The sequence below is a fragment of the Neopsephotus bourkii genome, unplaced genomic scaffold (genome assembly GCF_033783945.1).
Source record: "Neopsephotus bourkii isolate Nb327-2 ecotype Australia unplaced genomic scaffold, CSIRO-AGI_Nbou_v1 NB_207, whole genome shotgun sequence".
Classification (NCBI taxonomy): Eukaryota; Metazoa; Chordata; class Aves; order Psittaciformes; family Psittacidae; genus Neopsephotus; species Neopsephotus bourkii.
In genome coordinates this window covers 653,506-673,683 of record NW_026900719.1, presented here as the reverse complement: position 1 = coordinate 673,683, position 20,178 = coordinate 653,506, and the positions used below count along the sequence as shown (strand labels likewise).

The 20,178-nt window shown below is 37.9% G+C and overlaps 1 protein-coding gene across 2 annotated transcripts in view; it reads left to right on the top strand.

Moving 5' to 3' along the window:
* MOCOS (molybdenum cofactor sulfurase) overlaps positions 1-19,734 on the top strand; it is a 215,646-nt gene extending 195,912 nt beyond the window's left edge. For both annotated transcript variants that reach the window (XM_061344302.1, XM_061344304.1), the window contains exons 11-15: positions 3,978-4,093; positions 4,697-4,802; positions 8,275-8,401; positions 10,575-10,679; positions 18,010-19,734. In XM_061344302.1, coding sequence (XP_061200286.1) covers positions 3,978-4,093; positions 4,697-4,802; positions 8,275-8,401; positions 10,575-10,679; positions 18,010-18,156 — 601 coding nt within the window. In that variant the 3' untranslated portion in view covers positions 18,157-19,734. The remainder of the gene's footprint in view (positions 1-3,977; positions 4,094-4,696; positions 4,803-8,274; positions 8,402-10,574; positions 10,680-18,009) is intronic.
* The last annotated feature ends 444 nt before the right edge of the window (positions 19,735-20,178 follow it).

Here is a 20,178-nt window from a genome sequence, read left to right as displayed (position 1 = left end):
AAAGGAAAAAGGGGGTAAGGACGCTATAAGAGACTGTGACCACTTGGCACTCACTTGAATAAGGGAAGGAAGATCTTTTTTTTGTTATTTGATCCAAGGATGAGAAGAGGGAAAGGTGTTCCCAGGTACTTCCAAATGCCAGCTGGAGGCCTCAACAGAACTTGAATTTAATTCCTTCATTTGACAGTAATGATGCAGGCAACTTTTCCCATTTTGTGATGCACGGATTGAAAATTGCTAGAACCTGCTGAAGTTATAAACAGCTTTCTTATTTACAACCCTTTTTAATTTTGTTTTGACCACCCATGTTGATCAGTGTCCCCTTAACAATCTTGGGAAGATTGCGGGTAAGCATGCAAAATAACATTAACTCTAATCAAGAGACATGTCTCCTCATGCAAATATAACATTATGAATAAATTAATATCCTTTTGGTGGAGTGTTTATCCATCATATTGTCTAAGTACTTCCCAGTCTCATTAAGTTCTCTGAGTGGCAGTGTATCAAGTGCCTTCCTAAAGAACACTTGTATTATCACTGTTTGTTTTCACCAAGCTCCTTGGTATGTCCAACTAAAAGAGCCATTTACAGATTTATGTTTTATTTCAGCCAAGGTATACTAATTCTTTGTAATAATCTACATTTGCTTCTCTGAGGGTAACACATAAACAAACAAGCAGAAGACCTGGCCATTTTCCCCATGGAGCCATGCAGGAAATGATCTTGTCTTCTTTTCTACTAGCTCTTCAGATGATAAAGAGGCTGTTTTTTACAGAAGTGTATTCTCCTCAGGTAGTGAAATTCACCCAAGAGTCATTTGTTTTAACCATCTGTTCCACTTCCCTTCGTGTTGACTCATCCTTAGGCCCCCCATGGTCAGCCCATCTATTACGGGCTTTAAAATAGCCTAGGTTATCTTTCTATGTTCATATAATTTACTGCCATACTATTTATTGTAGTGTGTCTTTCATGTCACTGACTGTATCATTTTTACTGTAGGAGGTAGGAAATTTTCATGGGAAACTGCTTAGAGTTCTGAAGAAGAAGAAATAGATGGAATCACAAAGAAGGGGGAAATGTAAGACAAATTGCATAGGATAGACTGTGATTAGCAAGTAAACACAGCAGGAAGTAAGTCAGAATGTGTGGACAACATTGATGAGGCTCTGAAACTCCACAGACATTTAGCAACACTTGATGCTAGGTTCCTGTGTTTCAGCAGAAAAGACTATGGGGCCAAAAAAAATGAGGAGCAACACAGTGCTTTGCAGCCGGACAGGAGGTGATTTCTGGTCTGGGGTCTTTTCTGAAAATTGCCTCAGGTGGACCAAATATCTTTGTTAAAAGACTTTTATTCAAAAGAAACCCCTATTAGAGGCATTTTCCACTTAATTCTGCTCTCTGATGCTGTGTTTTCATCCAGTTCTGTTGGCCTAAGTAGTTACTCTGAATTCACGCTGAGATAGCTGAGAAACGCACATGATGTAGACACATGATGTAGAATCTGCAAGCAGTTAAGTGAAGAAGTTTAATTTCCCAAAAGCCATGAAAGGTTTATGAGTTCAAGTTTCTCTTGTGAAGCAATTCATCAGTGTTAGCCTTCATCTCAGTGGGGGTTGTCCATCAGCATGTGCTGCTCACACCAGAGGGACAAGGCTTTTTATATATCTAACAGTGGACACGTGCAAGTAGAAGCTAATGATGTTAAGGTTATTGATGCTGTAGAAAACCCTAAATGCTCAAGGTTAGTTCTCCACTGAATTAGGCAGGGACACAGCCTCCTCTTTGACAGGCCACAATAACAAAGAGATCAAGAGAATGATATCAGTGGTAAAAGAAGACAAAGGCACACTTAAAAAGAAGGTGAACTAAGCCTGTTGTGTGTAAATGTGTGTATTATATCCCTTGGGATCAATATTCAGACTTTATCTGTCCTTGTTTCTTGTTCTGTAAATTACCTAGCTAGAAGGACCAGGTGTAATGCGCTGAAGCTAAATGACAGAACAGGAAGATGAGTGGGGAACTCAAGGCAAATAGCAAGTAAAGTCTGACAGAACTAGGCCCTCCTTTATAAATTGTCTGACATATGCCAAATGAAATGTAATGCTGACAGATGTAAAATAATACCCCAGAAAAATAAACACAAGCAAAAATTGAGTAGAATTGAGCTACAGCAGAAGGACTTTGAATGAGACCTTGAAAAGATAATGGTGCTGGCTCAGAAAATGGCTTGACAATAAGGAAGAGCAATTTGAAATCACAGGAGTCTTGGAATACAAAAACTACACAATGACATTTGATGAAATGCTAAGAACACTGTGTGCCTCTAACTCAGCCACTCTCACTCAAAATAGTTAGCAAATAAAAAAGAGGACAAAATTTTGTTCCTGCTTTATATGGTATTAAGCCCCAGCAGGCTGCTAAAGGCAGTTGGCTCAGAAGAGAATTTAAACACCCCTAGCAGCTCTTTTTAGATGGGAAAAAAATATTCTGGGAAATTGTTTCACCTGCACTGTTACCATGCAAGATTCATGCCTTCTCATTAGCAGCATTCTCCCTAACACAGTGACCATCTAGGACACAAGAACCAAGCAGCTCAGACTATGAAATCTCATGTGCAGACTCACTTTTTCGCATTTTTCTTGCCACACTGCTTGCATCTCATAGTACCAGAATTTAATTTCAGTTATAGGACATCAGTGGCTAGATACAGCTCTCTAGTTAGGGCTGCACTCCAATCAACATTCAGAACAAGTGCTGAAAAGACACCTGATCCCTACAGGATTATAAAATCTCTTTGATTTCACTTGCCCTGGCTTTCTATGTCTGTAACTCTGTTAAACCTACAAAGCATTTTGTAAGGCCAAGCCACTTCATCTCTCAGTCCTAAGGCTTAGCATCTTTTGTTGTGAGGAGCTGTTTTCTTGTTTCACAGAGCAGGTGTTTTCCATGCAGATCAGCTTCTTTGGCTGGGTAGGACAACAAGGTAAGCATAGGACTACCGCTACTTCACTTTCCTTGCAACAAGAATCCTACCTAGATCAGCATGGGAATTTGTATTCCTCTTACCTGTTTATGGCATTTTAAGATTAGGTGTCAATCAAATCTCCTTTTGTAGTCAATAAAGAGAGTTACATACTACCAGAGTGTCATTCCATCCTGACATCTAAGACAGATAGGAACTAGTTACCTCTTTCCATTATCTGTGAGGATAACCCAGAACACTAACTTAAACTAGAGACATGGTTTTTAATAGATTGACGTTAAAGATTACTCAGGGCTGAGGAATCTGAGGGGAAATAGGATCACTTCCCAGTGGTCTGATCTGTGCTCTTCCTGAACTGGGTGAGGTGATCTCAAAATCCTTCTAGAAGTGATTGCATCCAAGTAAAGAGGGCAAATCTATTGCCAGCCTTGCACAACTCACTAGGCAATTTATTAGTAATGGAAATCATCTTTAGATAGAGAGATACTTGAGCTCTGCTAGTGGACCCATGTTTTAATGTGGAATGTCTGTACTAACATGAATTAAATTAGAAAATTAACATCATTGTACTTGATGGGATCATTAAAAATTAGATACAGAGTGGCACAGTGGGGCAATATTAAATTCAGCTCAGATTAATCCTCTTTGTTTTAGCAAAAACCACAGACCAGAGAGTAACTTTTTCATAATACCGTACTGTACTTGAGTCAGTGTCTTGAGCATTATGATTATTTAATTCTCCATTCCACAGCAATTTTCTGTATAAAACTACAATAGAGCTCATAAATGTTGACTTCAAGAGTAACAGAGTAAAGATGAGAAAACTGGGAGATAAAATGATGGAAGAATTCTGCATCAGACACTTATCAGACCATACAAATACTGTATTTTGTATTGAAAGAAGCAGAATACACATCTTCGTAATTTGTCTTCAGTTTTGCAAATTAATGTTTGGGCAATCAAATTTTAAGTTACTCTTGCCTTATAATAGGGTAAAAACATATGACTGTGGAGAAAGAATTGCTGTCTGGTTCTCTATGATTCTTGGTCGTCCATGTCGCTTGATAAGACAAAGCTCAGACATGTCACATCAGAAAAATACAAAAGGTATGTTGTCATACTTAACAATATTTGTGATTCCTCAGCAAACATCAGACTCAAAGACTTCATACTGTGTGTATAATTACCCTGATCAAAGGTGAAAGAGTCATCCAGTTTGAGTTTTCACATTTATATCCAAACTGTGTTTACCTGCTACTTCTTATGTGTGGTGAAAATGTAAAGCTACATCAGTCTGGGAATTTATATTTTTTTTTTTATCATTATGATCATTTTTGTCTGGAAACTCAATGATCATTTTGAAAAAATGAGTATGAAAAATCTATAAACCAAGAATTTATTCTTAGACTAAATGTCATTATAAAAACGATCAAATTGAAAGAGCATCAAAAATCCATGGATATCGCTCTTGTAAATTGTTTAATATATTTAGCAAAATCTCAGCTCTATCTTAATTTCTAAGTGCATTGCATCATTATTATTTACAGGTTGGAGGAGATTCTTGGAATCTTTCCTTAGTGTCTGGAGCCAAATGAATAATTTTTTTAATGAGAATGAGTAAGAGGTCAAAGGAAAGATGAGGTGAAATCGCTTGTATAATCTTCCTGATTTTTAACAATCATTTTGGAATGTTGGATTGATTTTTTTTAGGTCTGGCATCTGCTACAAACATTTCACTCTCTCTTGTGAATGAAGCACAATACCTCCTGATAAATGTAGCGAGCATTCTGCAGCTGAAAGAGCATATTTCTGCAAGGTAAGGTCCTCCTGTCTCCAAATGTCTCTCAGCAGTCTTGGATTCCAGATTTTTTCCATAAGATTCCAATGTAACTGTTTTATTTGGAAATTTAGAGATAGTTATTTTAAATGTTCAATAAATATATAGCTATTAAACTGCTCATAGGTACTATGAGTATATATGTATTAAATCATTCTGCATGACTTCTGAAAATTTGGATTAAATACTTGAACATAATCTGTCTGCTAGTCATCTTTAGGAAAACTTAAAATTCTTGTCAAATGATTAGGTGGCAGGAGATTATTAGGAACCAGCCAACCTCTATTTGTGGGGGAACAAGGACAATTACATTTCCTCAACATAATCTGGCAGGTGAAAATACAAGATCTTGCCTCTTGCTGAGCTACTCTTTCGTATGGGAAGGATTAAGATTTACATTCACAACATTCACAACAGAAATATTTTAAAACTACCTCAGGGTTCATTTCATTCCTTAATTGAAATTGGCTTTACTTGTACAAAAGTGAGAGGGAGAAGCAGCAAATTAAACACTGACGCAGCCCACAGTTCAAAGATAAGAAACCCATTACCCACCACATTTTCATATACTGGCAATATAAAGTTGTTTCTTGACCATAACTAGCACAGGCTCAAATTGCACAGAAAATCTGCTCTCAAGGCATCAATCATGACTGCACAGCCCTGACATTCATCTCTGATCCCCCTTTTCTGTTTTGCCCAACTTCCCTCCTCTGCTTGGAGTCATCTTCTCTCCTTTTAGTTAGAGGCAACACAAGATGATCCACTGATTTTACACCTCTTCCAGTATAAATAGGCTTGTAATCTCCTTTTCCTCAAAAGAAACTCCAGATGTGACTGCAGCTGCCATGCTGCCTGAGAAGCTTCTGGCTTCCCATTCTGCAGCACAAGTTGGAAAACTCATCCCTGTTTCACCATGCAGTGCTTTCTCAGGGTGCTGGGGAAATGAATTCAGCCCAGATATACAGCATCCTCATTCTGCACTGGTACTAAATCACGTTGTACCAACTTTCCAAATTCTGAACTCTGCAATGTACTTTCATGAATCTGCATATATGGGTCTTTTAAAAATGTTTTTCTTTTTTTTTAGAATGTATTATTTAGCTTCTTGGCATGTTGGTTTGGTTTTGTTTAATGGAAAACTGCTGAGATTTATGAAACAATTTCAATCTTCAGTTGAGTTTTAACAATTTCTCTTTGTCTGTTCTGTGAGTTAAAATTAATCTTCCAGTTCACACTTGGCTCTTGAGAAGTAATCTGAAACAGAAACAGCAATTTAATTAAAAATGACCATGTAACATACTGCTGGAGAGCTACATGTACATAGAGACATCCATCACTCTGGTGTTGCTGTTACAGGTCTCCTCCATGAAAATCCATGTGGCCTGGCCTTATGCTCAGATGTTCTTGTTAGAGATACCCCCCTGAAAATGCAAATATTTATTTTCAAGTTTGCCTTCTGCATTGTAAGACCCACTACTGTGAAAAGTACAAAGTACCTCGGCTGGCTTTGACAAACCCCAGTGATTTTCACAACAGACTCTTGTTATGATTTGCAGGATGAAGGTGCCTATCACTTGATCTACCCAATGCATGTTTTGTTTTAAGGAAGGAGAAATAATGGGAATTTACCCAGATACACTCTGCAAAGTAATTAGAAGCAGTTCTGAGGGCACAAGAGAGGTGAGGTATTTTGGAGGTGAGCCTGAACAGGTTGAAGGCAGAGGGACTGGGAGTAGGGGCACTGCAGTCTTTGAGGACCAGCACCAATGGATAAAATAGTAGAAAATCATAGAAACTCAAAGCAGCTTTCTGCAGCTAGCTCAAGATGCCCTTTGTTACTGGGGCCCTTAATGCCGCCTCTGGCTCTGGCTGGAGTTGCAGACACTTGTAGGCAACATGCATTCAAAACTTGAGGCTACACAGCACTCAAACTCCAAGAGCCCACAGCAAAGTGAGGAAACACAACAGCATAACTGAACTTGTTCATGACTGCTGTTTTCCTTCTTGTCTGCATGTCAGCATAACCTACACCTTCTGTTGGCTCTGATCTCTCTCAGTCATTACAAATTGTGTCTCAGACATGGTACTGCTTGTGGGATCCCAAGGGAAAACCTGTAACCCTTCAGCTTCCCATCTCACTTTCTACCCTCAGGCTGCTGGAGCTCTTGTCAACAGCAAAGCCTTGGTGGAGTTGGGCTTGTGTGGTTTCACTGAAAGTCTGCACAGGCAGTTTATCCTTTGCACATTTGTCTGCTAAAGATCATGCAGACTATTTTAAATAACATCAAGCTCTTTTCTTCACCTAACAGGCCTCCTCTGCCAAGACTGCTTGATGTGAACAGTTTTCCATCTACCTTGATTTTACATGTTTTTCCTCATTTTAATTAAAGCACATTTTAAACTGTATGTCCTTAATTTTTTAAAGGTTTTTTGTTTTTTTTTTTTGGGGGGGGGGGGGTGTTGGTTTGGGGATTTTTTTTTTTTCTCCCTTAGGGCAGAAAATTCTCTCTTCACTACTTACCCAGGTTTCTGCCTCTGCTGTAGAGTGTCGGATCTCAAAGTTGTCAGACCACAGCTGATGGAGTACCAGAAATGATTCATGGTCATAATAGCTAATGCAGAAATAAAAGTTCTTCCCCACTAACAATGCAGCTGAAAGTATTCTCACAAATATTAAGGCAGAAAAAACAGTCTGTTTTTCTGGTGCTGGTCTGGTTCTCCTTTAGAAGAAGAGTGAACAATGACAACTCAAAGGTGCAGCCAGATTTCAGATATTCGTATGCAGTCTGCTGCTCTGTCTCATATATGTTCTCCACACTGACACAAATCTATACTCTAGCAGTTCAAATGTTTGTAAAGAGGTGGATATAACGCCACACAGAGATGATTTTTTTTCAAAACACCTACCATTTGGTGGAATCTGATGCATCCCAAAGGCTAATAATAATAATAGTATAAGGAATAGATTCTCTCATAAAATGCCTTTACTGGTCTTTTTCACCTTCAGCATCTGCTGGTTTGGTCTCTTTTACCATTGCAGCATGTGAATAATGAGTTTCTATTTGCTTTCTCTCTAGAAGTATTTAACAAGTCAAATGATTGCTAATTCAAAAGATCCTTCCATTTGTTACCATTAGCCTTACATATGATCACTAATAAGGAAATAAACAATACACATTGTTCACAATTGCCTCTCTATGTGCTTTCATACCTACGGTTCCAGGTTACACCTCTGAGGAAGCCACCTAGAAGATTACAGGGATTACAAGTTATAGTTAAATACCTCGTGTCATTTTCATATCCTTTGTAATAAAACTTGGTCCAGGTTTTTCTGGAAAAAAATTTGCTGAATCATATTAGCCACTAGATTCTTCCAACACAGACATCTGGTGCAGAACTAGTTAATAAACCTTATGTTTTGTTTTTCTCTGTCATCTCTATGAGACAGATTAGAAGAGCCATTGGAAATGGAGGAATTAATCCGGCGTTTCCGTGCCAACATTGTCATCAGTGCACCAGAGTCCTTTGAAGAAGAAGAGTGGGCTGAGATTTCAATAGGTGCTCTGCGATTCCAGGTACAAGCACATCTCTCTTGTCTATCACAAAGTATTTTGATCACTGGAGATGGAGCAATTTTTGCAGGGTTTTGACCTCAACATAGGCGGCACAGTTTGTGCAGACGAAATTTATGGAGTATGTAAAAAAAAGCCATGCTGTGACCCATAGCAAACATGAGAGGTTTTGACATATTTCTCCACACCTTTTTTTTTTTTTTTAATTTCATAATTCATAAAATTTCCCACCTCTATCCAGCTGAGCAGAATAATAATCACTCTTCTGAGGCAGAGTTGCAGCAAGTATTTAGCTAGTATTTTCACAAGAGAATACTGGTTGCTGTTAAGCATAATAGTCCAGACGTAACCTAGGATTGCTGAACATCAAGCAATGGATTGCCGAAAGACCAGATGTGAATACAAGTGAACAATCTATTGCCCTCTGTTATACACATTTTGTCTTAATCTCCAGTCAAGGCATGTTTCAGCATATAGCCTGGCAGAGTTTTTTCATATGCTGTGCTTTGTATCATATCTAACAACATAATGTGCTTTGTGCCGTGAAGAAAACACCGAAGAGTCAAAGTTTGTTGGCGAATATGTTCTTTTGAGAAAATATTCAACAGAGGATGCATGAAGAAGCTATACATGAACCCTATTATTCTCTTAGGGGTGATAATGAAGGTGTGAATAACAGAAGTGCTAAGGTCAAATCTAGAAGCTGTGGTGGACGTCACTCCTACTTCTTTCTGGTCAGCATACTGTAAGAAATGAGCAAGTAATTTTTTCTCTAAGGGTGGAAAATATGACTTATCTGCTCTTTTTATGGTTACTTATATCCGTAAGCTGTAATAAGACTTAAAGAATGTTGAGGGAAAATTCCTTTAGGTAGGAGATGAGAAACACAAAGGACAAAATCCTTAGTGTATAGCCTGTTGGAGGCTGGACTTACACTGGGGAACTCGTCTCAGGATCCTGCTGTGTTAGGTACTGTAAAACTACAAAATTAAAAAAGTATTCCTCTTTCTGGTATTGAAATGCTTTAGGAATACAAGCCACAAATAGAAAGGCTTATGCAAGTTGTATTGTCTTTTCTAGTTTCTGCTAGGTCCTTATTCAGATACTGATGTAGTAACGGTAGATATTATGTTAATTGTTAAAGAAGCTGTTGAACAAAGCAGGGAAAAATATTTCCTTCTCTTTCTTGTTTTCTTGTTCTTCTAATAAAATATTAAAGCTGTGGAAAATCATCTTCTGAAAAAGCTGCCAAATGTATGGTTTTGATGATTACACTGAAGAGCTGTAGAAGCAGTTCTAGTTGTATCTCAAAAAAAAATGAAATAGCAATTCAGATCAGCATATAAAAATGTTGGCAGAGTAAGGTTTAATTATTTGCCCTATTTGAAATTTAGAACACATTTTACAAAAGTAGAATGTGTATATTGGGATACTCTAAGAACAGTTAATTTCTACAACATACAGATTTGCTAAAGTCAGGGATGCAATATTAAGGGAAACTGCAATATGTCTGCCTTCTTCATTTGAATGCTTTAAGAATAAACCTGTCCAGACTTTTTTTTTCCCTAAAAACACACCCTATTTCAAACAAGAATTAACTTTAAGATCCATGCTCTGGTGTCAGAATAGAGGATCTCATTATTCCTTCTGATTATGTAAACCTGTGAAAATTCACATTTTGCATTCTGATTATCTACAAGTGCCATAAATATACGAAAGACATTGTGCATTTCAGCTGCACTGAAAACAATGTAAAGCAAACCCAAGAAAATCCTCCTTGGGTTAAATCCTGAGGCACTGCCTTGATTTTGTATTCAATTCTCCTTTGGGCAAGTAGCCCTGCCACCCCATAGATGAAGTGAAGATATCAGGAAATGCAATTATGTAAATATTTGGTATTTCTCAGATTCTGTCTCTGGGAAAGTTTTCCTTAAAAGAATAGAAAATAAAAGAAAAAAGTGAATTAAAAATTCAGTGAGACCTTCAGAAGTAGACCCTTTGAAAATGTATCCACTACATTAGGTGAACAGGCCTGACCTCTTGTATTAAAAAAAGCATAAGAGAACACAAGAAAGGTGTGTGAAAGGTAATTATTTAAGGTATTATGATGGTCAGAAGCTTGTACTGTTCTGTGTTGTACTGCTTTCACATACAGCTGTCAACCTTCTTTAATTAGGTTGTGGGTCCATGTAGCAGATGTCAAATAATCTGCATCGATCAACAGTCTGGGGAACGAAACAAAGAATTTATGCAGTCTCTGTCTGTGGCCAGAGGTAGAAAGGTCAGTACAGTAATCTAAAATAGCCATATAGAAAAATGTGTTGACTTTATTGCATGCATAGTAAAATATCTGCTGAGAGAGTATTCATGACTAAGTTCTTATGCTAATCCATTTGTCTTTCCAGTAAAAAGAAGATGCACTTACAATCCAGATATGACATTTTGTTTATTTCCATTAAATGCTCAAAATGTTTTTATTTATGCATTGGGTTTTTTTTCTGTGCTTGCTTTTATTCAGTATGTACTACTTTACAATGATGTGTTTATTTTGGTCTTGAAAAACAAGAGCTGATGCGCTGATGTCATTCAAGAAGACAAATCTGCAGAAAAAGAGTATTTGATATGATACAGTTAGCTCATATGACTAAACTCTATTCTTACTGTGAGAAACTACTCAACAGGAAAAACAGAGCAGATGTAAGTATAGTCAAAGTAATTGATTGACTGGAGAATAAATGTGAAAAGCAGGCGTTCATTGGAGTCCTTATGTCCTTCAGTCCTTTCCTGAAGCTGCATTGTTTCTTGGAATTGAGAGTGCTCAGACAGTGGCTAGACACTTCGGCATCCCAAAAACTTCACAGATCTCCTCATAAGTATTTATTTATCTGAAAAATCCTTACTTTAAATTTGTTGCTTATTGTTCATTAAACTTCTGTTGTAAAAATTCATTAGCCAGTCAGGGCTCAGAAGTCTTGCCAGTACCAGCCAAACATGAGAGATGACTGGGCACAGCACAGGGGCCAGAGCAGTGACAAATGGGCTGAAAATCATTCACCTAAACAATGCACAAACAAGTTACAAATAATGCATTCTTTGGTTTGGGTTTGTTGTTTTTTTTTTTTTTAATAAAACAAAACAAAAAACCAACAACAACACATTGATTCGTCTCAGTGACTCATTAGGCAAACAAAGGGCTACATTTTCAATGGATGTTATCCTTGGTGAAAAGCTCTGCCGACTCTTGGAGCCAGCCACCTGGTGCAGTGAGATGAGGAGAGGCGAGAAGGCGGGGGCCAGCTGTCTAGCCACAGCTTCCCAATGACCTGAGATGACTTTGGGCTGCATGGCAGTCTCTGTCATACAAATCCTGCCTTTGTGAGATGAGCTCCTGGCCATGGTGGATAGCCTGAAGACAAGAATTCTCTCCAGGCAATGTTGATCTGCAGCTGGAACATCTGGGACACTTTAAAGAGCATTCTGGCACTCTGGGCAGTGATGCTGCCCAGCTGCCATGTATGCAGGGATGTGGTATGCTGAGGACTTTCTCCAGCCCCATATGTTTTACTGGATTATGATTTGAATCACCTGTAGAAGAAAAGCACTCCACCTTCGGGGACCATCCCAAATGGCAACAAAACCTTACCCAGGACATAGATCCTCAGGAGAGGCAAAATATCTTCTGCATATTTCCCACAAGCAAAGATGAGCTCCTCTTTCATTCTGATTAACTTAACAATGGAAAAATTTTCAGGATACAAGCACTCCTCGAATCAAGTAACTCGTTCAAACAGAACTAAGGCAATGAGAACAATCCAGCCTCTCAAGAACAACCTGGCACCAGATAAAAGACGCATAGCAAGGCGAGGCACTGCTTGGCAGAGCACAGTGCTGCTATTCACAGTGGGGGAGTGCTCTGCTTCCCTCAGCTGCACAACCATAGTCTTGCTGCAAAGAACCAGGCCTTCAGCTTTTTCTATTTTTCCCAGTGTTCAGCGCTGCTGGCAGATAGGGTCTTGTGAGCGTGCCCCGCTCTGCATAAAGCCAAGTACTCTGGGTTACCTTGGAAGCCAAAAGAGATAGTTTGAACTGGTAGCTTTGCTTGAGCTGGTCTGAGAAGGCCTCAGAGCCCATCCCTCCTGAAAATCATCAGTGTGGTGATAGTCACCAACTGGCTATCGGTAAGAAGCACCCGAGGACTATGGCATGTTCAGTGTGCTAAGCAGACCTAGCAGGGGGCATTGATCCGGACCTTTCACAATTCACAGTGGAGAGAGAGAAAGAACATCGAGTTCATGTGACTGTGTTAAATTGCAGAGTTAATCCTTCGGTGACTCATGTCTCTAGCTTGTGCTTTTCTGTTAAGGAGTCATCTAATAGACTTCTTTTTCTTTTTTTATCAGATACAGATTCAGTGAAGGAATTTAGCACTGTTTGTCCCCAGCTGTCAATAATGCAATTCAAACTACAAAAAACAAATGCAGCAAAATAAGTTTTAAACTTAATGTTCCAGTACAAGGGGTACTGATATTTTTGAAAGGCTGTTATAGTTGCTTGATTTCCAAAACTGCACATACAAATGGATTTCAAATCATGAAAGCTTAACGAGAGAGCCAGATGTCAATATTTTGTTTTGTTTTTCAAAGAACACCAACCTGGAAAAAGATATCAAACTTTATCAAACTGGTAGCCCAAATAACAGCACTGCAGATGAATTTCAATAATAAAGTAAGGCTTGTTCAATATTTCTAAAACCATATATCTAAATATATACAATATATCTAAAATCATAAAGTAAGGCTATACAATATTTCTAAAACCTTCTGAGACTCTGAGAACCTGATGCTCCAAGTTGAAAAACTGAGGATTGGGTAGAGGGATTGCAGCTGAAATTCAGAACCAGCTACTGTAATTAGATATTTGCATGTTTCCTATTAAATGTAAAGCAGGGTGCTGAAGCCCAGCCAGCTGCTTTTGATGAAACCTTTCATCAAATTGTTTGAAATAAAACACAAACAGCTCTACAAAGCAAACTTGAGCTCTGCTGCCACCAGTTCTGAAGAAATATTCATTAAGGATTCCTTCTGTAAATTTTGACTGAAAAGGAAAAAGGGGCTCTCCTGCGACAGAGCTCTCTCTGTTACTGCAGGACATTGCAAAACACTAGGTAACTGCATTAAGCAAATAGCATAAAAATAGCCATATGCTGTTTCACATGCTTCACCACCTGATGCCAGGCACACATAGACAGAAAGAAGAGAACACTGAATTCTTGGCTAACATCTTCTGTGTTTTGCAGATGCAGTTTTAAGCTAACAATAGCAGAAGCCCTGTAGGTAGATCTGCAACAGTGCTATAAACTAGGACTTGCTGTCATGGTAGCAAAGGAAACTGCATCAGCAGTCTGCCCCAGCATAAATGTCTGGATAGCGGTACATCAAGAGAAATCCATCATTGTTTGCACATGCCCTTATATACTTAAGGGCTTGTGGTATTTTCCTATAGGCTGTTGATCCTCCTTGATGTATCTCATTGTGCCCTGGGAGAGCTTTTTTCCCTGTAGGATGAGATGCCGTGCCTTTGGACTGCTTATTGAAATGTTAGCAAGGATAGCAAATTACTTCTCTTATCTGATGCATCATTATCATAATTTTCATCGTAATGTGGGGCTTTATACTATGCAATGCTTTTCATCCAAAGATCTGGAACATTTGCAAACACTGATTGATATAATTAATAGACCTCTGAAATACTATGGTTCTCTTTTCTCATTGGTGGCTGAAGTAGAAAATGTGTTTATTTAAGGCAGAGCAAAAGAACATCAGTTCTTAGAAAAACATTCTGCTGCCCAAATATTTTCAACAGAACAAAATGGGGACTTTTGACACCAAGTTAAAGCTTTCCTTTTTTTTTTCTAATATAAAAAAAACAGCGTGCTGAAAGTGAGTACTTTCACTCTCCTACTTTTACTAATAAGTTTTGGTGAATACAGAGCTAAGAAAACATCCTTACATTAAAAACAAACAAACAAACAAACAAAAAACAACCCAAACTTAAATAATTGCATCTCTCAAAGCTTTGCATGGCAGCGAAGTTATGTTATTGTATTAATTAAATCATAGAATATAGAATCAGCTAGGTTGGAAAAGACCTTTAAGATCATCAAGTCCAGCCATTACCCCAGGACTACCAAGACCACCACTAAACCATGTCACTGAGGATCTCATCTACATGGTTTGTGAACACTTCCAGGGATGGTGATTCCACCGCTTCCCTGGGAAGCCTGTTCCAATGCCTGAGCACCCTTCTGGTTAAGAAATTTAATAATATCCAGTCTAAACCTCCTCTGGCACAGCTTGAGGATATTTCCTCTTGTCTTAAATGAGCAGAAATGAACAAGTAAATTCATCTGCTGGGACAAGGCAGCCAAGGGCTACATACAGGGGCAAAATCCAGAACTTATCCACCCAAAGCTTTATTTTAGCATGCAGTTATGGGCTTGTTACACATTCTAACAGGGCATTTTCCCAACCAAGTGCTAGTCTGAATTAACTCTTTATTTAGGAGATGTAGCTTGAAGGCATTTTATCTCAGCCTTTCTCAGATGTAGCACCTCAGGTTTCTACCTTACAGGAGAAGATACTGCACCCAGGATATTTCTGCCAGTGAGTATCTAAGCGGTGCATATTACTGTTGATCCAGTATAAGTACTTGAAACAACATGCAAGAATGACAGCATTTTATAGCTCCACTTTTAAGTGAGTGTGATGACTATCATATGATTCACTGTTGGCAAGAATAAGTACATTTTATCTATTTCTTCCAGCAGTGAAGTGTTGTGCTTTTTCCTAATCATGACCTTTACATTTTTTGTCTCTGTGAAGTTAAAGAGTGATGGGAAGAGCACCTACTGCCATCTGACCAAGCAGATACAACCACTGAGCTCTCAGCCCAGAAATCTCTGCCCAGGTCTTGATGTGTCTTGGGGAGGTTATATGCAGAATAAAATACCCTTGAAGACAGGAAAAGGTAGCAACAACAGAGAGAGATTATATGGTTCACTGTAATAACTCTGCAGGCTGTAATCTCTGCATCTGAAAGCCTCATTTTTCATCAGTGAAATGTGAGAAGGGCAAATTTCTATCTTTTTCTTGAAACAGAGCTGAAATGGCAGGATGCACATCTTTTGTGGTTGCTGCAGGGCTGTTGCTATTATCAGTACTTGCTGAGCCAATACTGATAATTACTGAAAAAAAACAAGGAAATTCACTTAAATGATATTCAATCCAATTCTATGAATTTTCGTCTGAAGAACATTCAGAAAAGAAAAAGGTCAGTAATTCCAAGCAGGTCTTAGTACTAAAATATGTGTACCATCAATATACCATCACCTTGAAAATTCCTTAGGCACCACTCAGTCTCAGCACCGAAAAAAAATACTATGAGACTTTAGATGACAAATCAGAGTACAGAAATACTAAGGACCAATGTTAAATAGGGTATGAGAATTGAAGATAAAATGTGTTCACACGTTTTTTTCTTAAGTAATTCTAAATGGTTTAAGTCGATTTACAAATAAATAAATAAATAAATAAATAAAATTGTTAAATGATTCACATCAATAGAAAAGTTGGTAAATAAAATTCTCTGCAGTGAACAAACTGCCCAGATGTATTTTAGTCTCATTTTAAGATAAACAGAGATGTCAATACAGTAAATATAAATAAAAACTTCTCATGTGTCAAATAAGTTCATTTACATGGATGAGTTATAAAATTCCTCCCTGTGTAAAGTGTGGTGCAGCATGGAGTAATATTAATTTTACAATATTTGGTTTATGCTTGTCTGATTTTATAAAACAACAAATTTATGACAACTGTCCTTTTTGCACTAGGGTATAGGAAGTAAATCCAAGTTACTAATCACAAAGCTGAAAAACAAATCATTTATACCAATAGAGAAAACACAACTTGATAAGAAACAAGATAAAAACAAGAATGGAAATATAATACTGTGTAATTTAATAATTTAAACGAAACAGTTACTAACTTACCATTTCAGCATCACAGAATCATAGAATCATGGAATGGTTAGGGTTGGAAGGGACATTAAAGATCATCCAGTTCCAATGCCCTTGCCATGAGCAGGGACACCTTCTACTAGAGCAGGTTGCTCCAAGCCCCATCCAGTCTGGTCTTGAACACTTCCAGGGACGGGGCATCATAGTTGACTCAACACAGTCATTATGCTAAAGGATCGGGATCTTACTGTCCTGCAGTCATTAAATACTCAGCATTAAACACTACAGTGCTGATCGTAAGGATCTACCCTGTGTCCATCACTGTTGACACCATTATGGTGACAGGTATCAAAAATGTGTCATTAATAGGATAAGCCTGATCAGGAGCAACTCTTACCACATATATGTGAAATGCTGGGGAGATGAAGTAATAGTAGAAGTAGCCAAAAAAAGCTCTGCTTGTTTTTCTTTTTAATGGAGAAGGATAATAGTTTTGTTTTTAATGATTTCATCTGTTTATTTATTTACTTTTCGCTTTAGAGTGGCTGGTACAATTTGGCTGTAGCTTACCAAAACAAAATACTTTTTATGGAAACCTGTGAAAAAGTACAAGAATATTAGTATTGGGTTTCCAAGGTCCTCAGTTTGAAGAATGAAGACATTATGAAGTTTACATATCAATTACCAGTCTGACGTGGTCTTCATCATTCCTTTATTTCTTACTTTACATATTTAACTGTTCTCTAATCATTTGGAAAACAGTATCATGAGATTGTGAGTCTGTTTCTAGTGCACTTCTAAACTCTCCGCTGTTGGAAAATAAAACCACAAAACCACAGCACTCTCTTACTGTGACCTTTCCAGGTCACACCCAGCTGTTCAGCTACAACTGTACTATTAAGATCAAGACCACACATAAAAGTACGAACACACTGATCACGTTGTACAGCCACTGGGTGAAGTGGTTATTTTGTTCCTTTTTTCTTTAATATTCAGTATCATGATGACACATATCTAAGTATTTTTTATATTTACATAGTAATGACAGATAACAACTGGTAGACCTAATAAAACAAACTTTGTGAATATTTTCTGTAAAATATACTAAAATGTTCATAAAAACAAATGAAGGGACATTCACAAAGTCTAGACAGAACAAAGTTCTGTGAACAAAAAGAATAACTCATGGTAAAAGATGCAAGACTTTTTCTCACTGTTTGAACATACATGCATTCTCATGTTGCCTAGACCTTATTGCTGATAATGCGTTAACTGTATTTGTCAAGAAGCCAGAACAGTCATTAAATGACAAGACTGTGAGGGAGTGTAAATTACATACATGATACTATGGAACTCATGATGAAATACTACGTTATTTATCTACTCACTTCTTGAATAACATGGAATTAACTTTTGTTTACTAGTCTATTATAGTTAATCAGTTAAAAATGTTCTTAATTACATGGAGATAGTTCATATCTCCTCATTCTTAAAGCAGTATTGTTTTTCTAAACATATCTGGGTTGTGGGATCCTCTGTAGGTCTGATTACTTTAGCATGAGTTGCATCTTAATAAATACTTTGCTTTTTTCAGACAAACTTTGGCATATACCTGATGAACCAGCCCTTGCATTCATCCCTTCCAGATATGTTATCTGTTGGGTCTCAAGTACTTCCAGTGCTGAAAGAGAATATGGAAATTCAGCCCCCAACATCCAGTGAAGAAAAATGTTCAGGATAGATTCTGTGCTGGCGATGAGATCTCCATGCAAGTCCAAGGAAAATTCAGTAGTCAGTTACTAAAAAAAAAAAAGCAACAAAACTTCTACTTGCTTGGTTCTGATTTAAGTCTTTTAATTTTCTGTTTGCTGTAAATGTTATCAGATGGCAGAAACCTCAATAATTACAGCTCACCTACATGTTTATGCTTGTGATTAGGTTACAGCAGCCTTAAGTCTATTTTGCTCAATTGCTTCAGGATGCAACAAGTTTGATCAAGTTTTACTGGTGGATGACTCCCAAAGCAAGCACAACATCATTGTCAGAAACCCACATCTCAATGAAGGAAAGTAAACACAGAAATGCACTACTTCCTTAAGTTGCTTAGTTAAAACCACAGTTAGGAGAGAGGATGCAGGACATATTTTAGAAACAATGTGGGTGGGATGGGAACAGTGGGAGAGCAGCATGAAAGTAACCGCTTACCAATTCAGTCCATTCAACTTACCGAAAATGAAGCTGGTGTATAGAAAAGGCTGAAAGTACCAGAGAAGAGGGAAATTTTATTGAGAAATCCGTGTCTACCTCTTCAGAAGTGTTGTGTGAGGATGCCAGAAAGGCACAAAGATCAAGGAAGATTTGGTATGCCATTGGCAGAACACTGGTTTCACTCTGTGAAACTATTTCATGCATTCATTCTCAACTTTTCTCTCTTTCCCATTTGCTACTTTTCCATCTGATTTACTTCATGTGATGAGTTCGCCCACTGTTTCCTTACATATTTGTGGATGTTGACACATTTTTTTCTAATTAGAGCTCTTTCAACTAAAGCAATTATGTTTTCTATCTAAACTTTGTTTATCCTCAGTGGTGTCTAATGGCCACTTAATGGAGCTCTTGAAACTTTGGATAGATAGAAGGAAAGTTCATTCTCCATCCTGAACAGCTCAAAGTACTCTTTTTTCTTATTCCTGTGCATTTGATAATGTCCTTCTTAGGAGTTTTTTCAGTTCTTCATTCTTCTAAATGTAACTCGTGCTTTTTGATTTCTGAGAACAGATACCTGAAAGTAGGACTTTGTATGAAATATTAATTAATGTGAGAAATAAAAAATAAATAAAGCAAGGCACACAGTAAAAAAAACACATGGAAAGTCAATGTAATGCAAGACTGAACACACTGAGGCCAGGTGTTTTATGACCCCCCCACATGTGTCCAGCCAGCCACAGGGAGATTTTATGCTTGCAGGAAGTCCTTCTGGAAAAGGAAATTCTCCTAGATTAGCTTCTCTATTGCCATTTGGAAAGTGAAATTTTGACCTCATTAGAAGCACTGTCAGAACTCTCATCCAGTGTGATTTAGGTCTTCCTTGGGGCAATTTTGGCTCAAACTGTGTGAAAGTGCTTCTGGCTGAAGCAATCCCTGAGTTGTTTGAGTATATCCCTGGAGGGGAACAGGCAGCTTTGTGAAAGGATAGGTCGAAGAGTTACTCTGAAAGGGAAGCAACTACCACAGAGTGGGGTACAATGGGAAAAGGGAAGCGCATAGCCCAGTGTTTGAGTCAAAGATAGTCTTTTTTCTTTCTCTGTTTTTTTTTTTTTTTTCCTGGTTTCTTCTTGCTTTCTTTTTTTCTTTTGAAGAACTGGTTTCACTCACTTCAGCTGGAAGGGACTCCTATTAGTCTCTCAGCAGAGCTTTGTAATGGAAATGAGAAGAGACATTATCTGTTTCTTGCAACCTGCCATAATACATGGAAAGAAAGAGGTGTTTCATGCGTATGTAAACTGAGGATCAGTTTTGAGAGTTGTACCTTCCACTTCAGAGCCCAAGGACTGCTCCTTGATGTCTGCTTTGAAAAGCAGAAGTTTTATCTGTCTAATAGTCAATTATCTACCGTTGTAATCAGCAGGCTTTTTGAAACCTTCAAAAACTGTTTCCTGGTATCTAAATCTCTCAGCTGTTTTACTCTGCCTTTCTGTTATGCAGAGCATTGTTTTATTGGATAGAAAGCCAGCACAGCTCTGGCAAATTTAATACAAAGAGA